This window comes from Artemia sp. Qi Xiang Cuo, chromosome 15 (genome assembly GCF_049724085.1).
Source record: "Artemia sp. Qi Xiang Cuo chromosome 15, ASM4972408v1, whole genome shotgun sequence".
Lineage (NCBI taxonomy): Eukaryota > Metazoa > Arthropoda > Branchiopoda > Anostraca > Artemiidae > Artemia > Artemia sp. Qi Xiang Cuo.
In genome coordinates, this window is record NC_142808.1 from 60905543 (window position 1) to 60916121 (window position 10579).

A 10579-nucleotide genomic window follows, 5' to 3' on the forward strand; every position below is an offset into this window, starting at 1 on the left:
ACTTCATTGAGAAAATTGAGTCTGCTAGTAGTATCTCTATCTCTAAAAATTCTTTTTCTTTCATCTCTGACCTTTTTAGATATTCTGAACGTTTGACGTTCTAGCATACCCTAAAATAATGAAAACTTAACAAAATAATGCAAATGATATTTTTAATGTAATAAGGACATGTAGAATATTAATATAAAAATACGTTAAATACATTATTACACATTATTAGTACACTTGCGTTTCACTTTCCGTCAATTCATCTTTATATTCATTGATGATATTGTCTGCTAATGCCCTTTTTATTCTGCCTGCGATTTCATTGTCTATTGTCACATTATTTTTACATAGATGACAGTTTTGACACGTTGACAAGATATGATTTATGATGTTGGTGCAGGGGTATGCTTGTCTTCTTCTTGTTCTCTTTAAAATGCTAATACCAGAAAGATGATGATAGGATTTATCAACAGGTAATCTGTTACCAGAAGACGTAGCAAGGAGTTGTCCCTGATCATCGATAATTATTTTTAAGTTTGCATTCTCTTTGAGCACTAATTTCTCTGGTAATGTTACTCTCGCATATCCACCACTTGCATGATGGAAATTCTTGGGTATACCAAAGGAATTTAACTCCTCACTGTCATGACAACGTATGCATACATTGCCAATAAGATCTCCACTTGCACTCGTTTCATAGTTCAGGTATTTCTCCTTGTCAGCGTTCAACACGACAATGATTTTTTCATGTGTACATACTTTCGTCGAATAATTCATCTTCACTTTTTACAGATATGAGTTGTGTGTTGATCCTTCCACTGCGCAAAAAATACTGATTTAATGCATGCAATAAACTCGGTAGTGTCGTTAACCTGCCATAGAGTACCAGTGAGAAAGCCATATCGTGTCTATGAACAAGCACAGAGTACGATTGGTAGAGCCGTAAGCATATTTCATGACATTTTAAGATACGTAAAAAAGTTAAAAAAATACCACTTTAAAAAATTAAAGAAAGTCGTTGTGAAGTGGGGAAGTTTGCTAGGTGTTATGGGGACTTGTATGTGGGACTGACAATCCGATAGTATCTTGCTAAAGCAAGAGATAATTCCGCACCCAGCATGTATTAAAAAAAAGGAGAGGGGACTCTTTGGGGGGCCCGGGGAGGGTGTTTGGGGGATAACATTTCGAAATTTTTACTTTTAGTTTCCTTTTATGCGGTGCATCCCTGCGGCGCATCCTTGCGGCGCATCTAGCGGCGCATCCCTGCTGCGCATCCCCTGCGGCGCATCCCCCCGCCCCGCGGCGCATCCCCTGCGGCGCTTTCCGGGCCCGCGGCGCTTCTCGGGCCCGGGGGTCCTTTGGGGACCGGGGGAGGGTCTTTGGGGTCTGGGGGGTCCGTTAGGGGTCTGGGGACATTTGAGGACCGAATGGTCCTTTGAGGGTCTGAGGAGGGCGTTTGGGGGGCCGGGGGCCCTTTGGGAGCGTGGGGGACCTTTGAGGACCGGTGGCTTCCTTCGGGGTTGGGGTAGAGGACCTCACGACACTGTTCAAATGAAACTTGTGTATTATAACGACCAAACTCAAAACCTCTTTCAAAATCTCTTCATAAATCATCTTTTAAAATGTCTCTAGCTGTTTCGCCGAAATAATTCCATAACCTGTCTAAAACAGTTTCGCCCAAATAATCCCCAAACGTAATTTCGGCGTGTTCCTTTTGTTTTTGGCATCTCTGCACTAATGCATTTCAAATTAATAAGAAACCTGATTCCCGCGCTAAAACAATTCATCGCTAAGATGTTTCTTGGAGAATTGTTTCCATTGCGTTTGGTTATTAATATCCTTTGGAGTTCGACCAAAAGAGTTGTTTCCGAGGCAAAGACATTAATGACTTGGATCTATTCCTGGAGAAACGTTTCTAGGCGAAAATTTTTAAAGTCTGACAGATGATGTCATTGGTTGATTGATCTGTCAAGAAAGGGGAATTAATTTGTTGTTTCTAAGGGGAATTATTGATTCACGATAAGTGAATTGAGGTTGACAGCACAGGTGTGACTTGTGACAGGACCACGTGGTTTATGGTTTTCCAAGTGAGAAAGTCACTGTTTTTAAAATTCTCACTGACGAAAAACATAAAAACATCAAATAAATAGATCAACACACATAACCATCCAGGAATTATTGATTCACGATAGGTGAATTGAGGTCGACAGCACAGGTGCTACTCGTGACAGGACCACGTGGTTTATGGTTTTCCAAGTGAGAAAGTTCCTGTTTTTCCATTCTCACTGACAAAGACCATAAAAACATCAAATAAATCGATCAACACACATAACCATCCAGGAATTATTGATTCACGATAGGTGAATTGAGGTCGACAGCACAGGTGCTACTCGTGACAGGACCACGTGGTTTATGGTTTTCCAAGTGAGAAAGTTCCTGTTTTTCCATTCTCACTGACAAATACCATAAAAACATCCAATAAATCGATCAAGACACAATAATTCCATCCAGGAATTATTGATTCACGATAGGTGAATTGAGGTCGACAGCACAGGTGCTACTCGTGACAGGACCACGTGGTTTATGGTTTTCCAAGTGAGAAAGCTCCTGTTTTTCCATTCTCACTGACAAAGACCATAAAAACATCAAATAAATCGATCAACACACATAACCATCCAGGAATTATTGATTCACGATAGGTGAATTGAGGTCGACAGCACAGGTGCTACTCGTGACAGGACCACGTGGTTTATGGTTTTCCAAGTGAGAAAGTTCCTGTTTTTCCAAGTGAGAAAGTTACTGTTTTTCCATTCTCACTGACAAAGAACATAAAAACATCAAATAAATCGATCAACACACATAACCATCCAGGAATTATTGATTCACGATAGGTGAATTGATGTCGACAGCACAGGTGCTACTCGTGACAGGACCACGTGGTTTATGGTTTTCCAAGTGAGAAAGATCCTGTTTTTCCATTCTCACTGACAAAGACCATAAAAACATCAAATAAATGTGACAAAGTTTCTGTTTTTTCATTCTCACTGACAAAATCCAAGAAAACATCAAATAAATCGACCAACACACATAACCATCCAAGAAAACAGACATAAATGTGACAAAATTCCTGTTTTTTCATTCTCACTGACAAAAACCATAAACCACGTGGTTCTCGTGTCAATATATGGTGTTAAAAAAAAGTTATAGATGGCAGCAGGGGTGCGTGACACGAGCTTTAGGGTCACTTCTACTGCTTTCATATACAAGGTTTTGTTCCTTCCTTCTGCTGTGACCATTGTGACACCCGGACTCCTCATTTGATACACGGGGCTTTCAATAAAAAAATCTATTAGCTCCCTCAGCGTACTCTCTTCTTGGAGCGTGATTATCTGAGACTCCACACTGCAGGCCATACAATCTTTCTGAAAAAGATTACAACAATAGTAGAGAGGTTTTCAAAATAGGAAAATATTCAAGAAGACATTATTAATGCCACCTTAATATGTATTTAGCCTGAATTCCCATTGAGAAAGGTCGAAAACATTGATCGAACAATATCTGTAGGCTAACACCGAGTCTTCCATTAAAGCGTAACCATGAAACAATTATATCTTGATTTATATATAACATTGATCGAACAATATCTGAAGGCTAACACCGAGTATTCCATTAAAGTGTAACCTTGAAACAATTCGACTGACATAAAAAAAAAACATACGATCTAGCTGAAAAAGAATGCAACAAAAATTAAGGGGCTTTTGAAATATTCCAGCCTTCAAGAACAGTGCTATTAGATGACCTTGAAACGTGACCGTTAAACTTAATTAAAGTGCCTTTTGCCTTTTTACAAACTTGTTAAGTATCGAAAATAAAAATAAAATTAAAAATAATTAAAAATAAAAAAGGAAAATAAAAATTTTAAGAGTAGATTCAGAGCGGCAATGGAAGTTTTTGCGGGTATCTAAGCCTACCTCCACCCTTTTCTCCCTTTAAAAAGCAGTGACCTTAGAAGGCCTTAGACAATATTTGTGTGAAGTGAAACTTTTTGAAATAAATCTACAGCTCAACTGAGGCGCACGGAAAGTGTTGTCAGCCTCGTATCTTTGCAAAGTACTGATTTATAACGTTTCAAAGATTTATTCGTCTGTTTCTTAAATTTGGGGGTGGGGAGCCTTGATTTGGCTTAAATCCTGCTGAAATGATAAAAATTGCATTTCCAAAAGCTAGACCCGAAGATAAAGAGAATAAAAACGCAAAATAAGATAAAAATTTTATTGGTACAAAACTATCTTCTGTGAAATCTCCTGAGCCTTGGGAATACTAACTTAGCCGAGAGAGTGCCCAAGCAACAACTTTTAGATATAGATTTTAGACCCTGGAATCATTACTGAAATTTTAAGTTCTAGCTTAACTAATTTCCAAGGTAGAAAAAAGCCCCTCATCTTAAAATTTACCAGCCATAGCAAATTTTCCATTGAAACACGACTACACTTGTTTCAGTCAACAGCAACCCCTTCAAGAAAACATTATTACATAGTCAGGATTGACTGTACAAAACAATGGTTGTTTAGAATTTAAAGAAATCACTGGTTTTTTTTAAGTGGATATCAAAATTTTGTACAATTTTGGTCAAAAACCTTGCTTTTTTGGGGCCTGTTGGCCTTTTTTTTGGGGGGGGGGGGGAAATAAACAAACTTAAACATTTTTTCATTTCGACAAGCGGGCCTAACTCGACTAGGCGAAACAGAATTGTCTTACAAGCCTAAAATCTTTGAGCCACGACTGTTTGACTGTGCGACAAGCCAACCTTTTTTTTTCAAAGTTAGGTTAGAAATTGGAAATATCAACTCATTAGAAACGGAAACGCTGGCCCATATCAGTAATAATTTTAAATGACAAACAGACAGAAGAAAAATAAGATGCAATGAAAAAATGGTTCATTTGATTTTTTTTTCAATAAATACATGTGTATTTTAGCATTAGCTGGTCATTCAGAATCCCTGAATTAATTGATGTATATTACCTAAAACAAGTACAGTATAAGAATGGTATAGAGAACTGCCTAAGGATATTAGCACCCCCACGTGAGGGCAAATTTGAGCTTCAGACAATAAAGCTCCCATTATTTGAGATGTTTATAAATTGAAAGTTAACGTTCAGAAAAAGATTATGAGATACAGGGGTAGAAAAAAGAGGGAAGGTAAACCATTTAAACACCCGTAAAATGGTGGAAGTATTGATTTATGTATTTTCACAAAAAACGGTAAGCGTATAATGCTTATCGAAGTAATAATTACGCTATGAATTTAGCAAACCTGAATAAAAATTGTGAGACTCCCAAATTTCCCTTTTAAGCTTTCTGTCTCTCAATCAAACAAGCAAAACCATATAATTATTTGTAAAAGACATTCCCAACCCAAATTTCACCTGCCTCCGGTTGTTTCTCAGAGCGTTTCTATCTTATCCCAAGTTCGTTGCTTAGCTCTCAAATATGAAAAAACTTTTGTCCCCTGATACTTAAGCCTTTTATAGGGTTAGAGAGAGAAAGGGGGTGGAGGGATTTCTATTCTTATTTACTATAGCTCTTATTTCTAAACCTTGATTAACCTTGTGATACTATTTTAAGATTTTGTTGTTGCTATTAGAAAAACTTTTGTCCCATGCATTACAAATCAAATTGACAACACCCCGACGGTTTCTCCTTTTTATTACTTGTCCAGGGGTTGCCTGTGTTTGGTACATATTCACTCGTTTCCCTCGCTATATCATGTTTCTAATGAGTCATTTCAACTTAAACTTTTTGTTTCTTATGCATTTAACCGGTTTTTAACCTTTTGACCAATTTTGTTTGATTTTTTTTCTTGCTCGTTGTTTTGAGCCCTGAAATTCAAATTCTGCCTTTACGAGCTTTTGATTGAAATTTTATGAAATAAATGTCTTATCTAGAAAGGACTCAAATAAGAACTTAATTATAAATGGTACCTTTTTTTCTTGTTCATAGGTGTAGGCATAGATGCCATCTGCATCATTAAAAACCATATAGTTATTCATAATTGGCGCACAGCCTGACACCAGTTTAAAGACTTCCGTTGCACATGCTGCCGCAATAACAGCGTTAGTAGAGGCAACAGCTGGGATTATGTTCTTTACAACTCCTTGTGTCAGCCTATATGTAATACCAGATATTCCTGAAAATAGATATTCATTTTCGGTAAGTTTACACGCCATCTCGGATAGCCTAAAAATGGATATTCATTTTTAGGTATGTCCTATGTACAACAGCAGATATACTTGAAAATGGATATTCATTTCTGGGTAAGTCTATATATAGTACCTAACATACTAAAAATAGACAGTCACTTTACAATCACTTATAGCACTCTTTTCCTTAAGGATTGAGATCATATGTGCTCACATACCTGAAGTTCATATACCTGAAGGTGCTCACATACCTGCGTCTGTAAAACGGACGCAGGGGTCAAATTTTTTAAGTGGGGGTAAAAGTTTTTAGAGAATAGCTTACATAGTTTAGAAAATACAGAATATTTTTTGGGCTACGATGTTCAATCTGTATAGATGGAGTACAATTCTCAGGAAGGCATCATGTTCTGTGTGCCAGAGTGGCTCGGAGAGAGTTGACGGAGAGGGCTCGTTTTAGCAAGTGCAAGATAATTACAGTCGCAATTTATTGTTTAAAAATAAAATTGGATTCAATACCAGTGTTTTTCATCAACGGTTTATAGTGTTTTTTTCAGATTAATCACCATTTATATTTCTGATGCAGTCATTTGCATTTCAAATTCGATGAAACCACGAATAGGGCTTCGACATTATAGGCAATCATAAGACAATAGAACAGACAGTACTTTTGAGGAGTGTTATCAACTCAATCAGCAGCTGCGCAAATGTCTGAAGCTTGAACTTTAATATTTCAAAATTTGGGTTTTGCATTTGGGATAGAATACCTTCAGGAATAAACCTAGAATAGCTTGTAATAATTGTCTAATTCAGTGGTTCTCAAAGTATGGTACGCGTACCCCTTGGGGGTACGCAATAATTTTTAGGGGGCATGCGGCCGGCCAACAAAAATATAAAACAACCCTTTAACTCTAGAACTTGCAATTTTATTTATATTTTTGCTATAATTTACTTAGTACCGGTAACTGAGAAGGGGTAAGTAAAATATATTGTGAGTAAAAAGGAGTTCATTGTCTAAATAAGTTTGAGAGCCACTGGTCTAATCCATAGTACAACCGTAGCAGATGTAGAGAAGGATTTTGGCATTATAGTTGGTCGTCAATTAAAATTCAGGTCTAAAACAATCATTACTGTATTTGCCCGTCACGATCTTTGTGCTTCTGAAAAATAATACATCCAGTCATCACACGGCAGTCCTAACCAAATCATTTAAATTTCTTTTTAGGCAAAAACTTGAATTTGTTTCAGCACTAAGCTTTGTGCTGCTAAACTTTTGCGCACAAGCCACATTTTTAGACACAAGCCACACCCTGATAGACTATCAGCGATTAAAATACCAACTACTGTGTACACGCATATGATGTTATTAATGCGCACAAACAGAAAAATGGGCTGTATAACACGCCTTGCTCGAGCCCTCAAGCCCTCAAGCCATGTTCCAGCACAAGGGGTTGTAATAATTTATTGGGGTCAAGGTTGGAAACTTGTTTGGAGTTTTTGTTAGACTTATAGTTTAGTTTAGTTTTAGTTATGAGCTGTAGTTTAGATCTCTAGTTTAGTTTTACTTAAGAGTTTTAGTTTAGAGTTTATAGTCTTAGTTTAGAGTTTTAATTTAGAGTTATAGATAGAGTTATAGTTTTAATTTAGTTTTAGTCAAGAGTTTCAGTTTAGATATTGGAGTTTTAGTTTTGAGTCTTAGCTTAGAGTTTTAGTTAGAGTTAGAGTTTAGTTTAGTTTTAATTCAGAGTTTTAGTTTCGAGTCTTAGCTTAGAGTTTTAGTAAGAGTTATAGCTTAGTTTAAGTTAAAAATTTTAGTTTAGAGGTGTTGTTTAGTTTTAGATAAGAGTTTTAGTTTAGAGCTCAGGGTTCTTGTTAGAGCTATAGTTTAGTTTAATTTTAGTTCAGAGTTTTAATTTAGAATGTTAGCTTAGAGTTTTAGTTAGAGTTATAGTTTACTTGAGTTTTAGTTAAGAGTTTTAGTTTAGACTTATAGTTTAGTTTTAGTTAAGAGTTTTAGTTTAGAGTTGTTGTTTAATTTTAGTTAAGAGTTCTAGTTTAAATTGTAGTTTAATTTAGTTATAGTTACGAGTTTTAGTTTAGAGTTTTTGTTTAGTTTTAGACATGAGTTTTAGTTGAGAGTTTTAGTTTCATATTAGCTTACAGTTTTAGTTAGAGTTATAGTTTACTTCAGTTTTAGTTAAGAGTTTTAGTTTAGACTTATAGTTTAGTTTCAGTTAAGAGTTTTAGTTTACATTTGTTGTTTAGTTTTAATTTTAGTTACGAGTTTTAGTTTAGAGTTGTTGTTCAGTTTTAGATATGAGTTTTAGGTTAGAGTTTTAGTTTGACATTAGCTTGCAGTTTTAGCTAGAGTTATAGTTTAGTTTAGTTGTAGTTCAAAGTCTAGAGTTTCAAGTTAGACTCTCAGCACTTAGAGTTTTAATTAGAGTTATATTTTATTTTAGTTTTAGTTAAGTGTTTTTTGACTTGTATTTTAGTTTTAGGTAACTGTTTTAGTTTAGAGTTTTAGTCTAGAGTCATACCTTAGAGTTTTTCAATGCACTTTTCGTTTAGTTTAGTTTTAGATAAGAGTTTTAGTTTAGAGTTTCAGTTTGGTATTAGCTTACAGTATTAGTCAGAGTTATAGTATTTAAGAGTTTTAGTTTAGAGTCTTAGCTTAGAGTTTTAGTTAGAGTTATAGTTTAGTTTATGAAAGATCTTAAGCCGAACTGGCCAGCCATGACAAAAAAAAACAACAAATACAAAAATCTCTAAAAAAAAAACGAGACTGTGGCCAGTGGAGAGAGAAGAAAACAACAGAAACAAAACAACGCGGATATTTCGCCTGTATACAAACAAGGCGTCTTCAGCACAAAAAACACACAAGAACAACAAGATAAAAAAAAAAACAAGATAAAACTAAAAACCAATAAAACCACCACCAAAAAAAAAAAAATGTACAATCGGCGCAAACTGATCCACGTAGGGAAAAGATGCTAATATAGAGTTACTTCAGTGAGGACACCAGAGTAACTGAGGAAAAATAAAAAAACTCTAAATTACTTTAATTATTCAGTTGCGAAAAAATCCTTTTGTTAGCTATTACTGAAGCAAATCGTTTTGGTCTAGCAGGTAAAATAGTCCCCTGGTGATTATTTAAAATATTTACTCCCTTATTGACTGTTGATTCACTCTTTAGAAGGATATCATAAATTGGGTCAATATTTAAATCACCCGTATCCTTATTTATGGAAAGGTTAGCAAACATATGTTTTTTAATTTCTATGGCTTCCCTGGCCCATTGGGTGTAACCCTTATCATTAGAAATAACCAAGGCTTCATCAAATTTTACAAAATGATCTGGTTGAAGCCAAATATGCTCTGCTAAAGCTGAAACGAAAGTTTCTGGAGGCTTGCTTAATTGTAGGGTTTTTCTATTGAGTTTCGGTGTTCAATAAACCTTTCAACAAATTGTTGGTGAGTCAAACCAATATAGAACTTCCCACAAGAACACGGAATTTTATACACCCCACTTACTAAATTTCCCCGAGTTAAATCCTTACCAGAACTAAAAAAAACTACCCATTGGCCTCAGCGATTGGAAACATGTATCAATACCAAATTTACGTAAAACCCGTGAAAGTTTCTCCCCCAAACCAGGTACATATGGTAATGAAATGAAGCTTTTTGGTACAACTAAATCTAAAGATTGAGAAACCTCAATAACCCTACTATTATGTTTAACCCGTCTATTTTCAATTATTTTATCAATGAACTTAGTTGGATAACTATTACAAAACAAAATATCCCTCAAGTATAACAATTCCGAATCCGGAAATTCCTGGGAACAAATTCTAAAGGCTCTATCCACTAGTGAAATTACCACCCCCCTTTTCACCAACATAGGGTGGCAAGAATGAAAATTTAAATACCTATCATTGTGCGTTGGTTTTCTGTCAATCGAGAAAAGTAAATGGAGATCCCTTTTAATTAATAAAATATCCAGAAAAGGTAATTTATTATTATTCTGAAACTCAACTCTAAAATTAATATTATTATCAAAACTATTTAAATGCTTACAAAATAGGTCTAATGAGTCCCATCCATGTTTCCAAACGCACATCACATCATCCATGAACCTACCCCAGAAGCAAGGGGAGGTTCTAAAACTGTTTATACAGGAGGTTTCAATGGCATCTATGAATAGATTTGCCAATAAAGGAGAAAGAGAAGCCCCCATAGGTAACCCAAAAATTTGTCTATAAAACTCCCCTCGAAAATCAAAATAAAAAGAAAATTCATTTACCAGACTAATTAGTCTCCTAATGACATCAATATCCAAACTGGCTAACGTCACATCCTGTATTAAATCAAAGTGTTTTTCTAATGTACTTTT

The 10579-nt window shown here is 35.5% G+C and overlaps 1 protein-coding gene across 1 annotated transcript in view; it reads right to left on the reverse strand.

Moving 5' to 3' along the window:
• Positions 1–6231, reverse strand: part of LOC148943946 (NEDD8-activating enzyme E1 catalytic subunit-like) — a 9545-nt gene extending 3314 nt beyond the window's left edge. The window contains exons 1-2 of the mRNA XM_089101296.1: positions 5971–6231; positions 3212–3410 (exon numbers count right to left, since the gene is read on the reverse strand). Coding sequence (XP_088957422.1) covers positions 3212–3410; positions 5971–6216 — 445 coding nt within the window. The 5' untranslated portion in view covers positions 6217–6231. The remainder of the gene's footprint in view (positions 1–3211; positions 3411–5970) is intronic.
• Positions 6232–10579: the final 4348 nt, after the last annotated feature.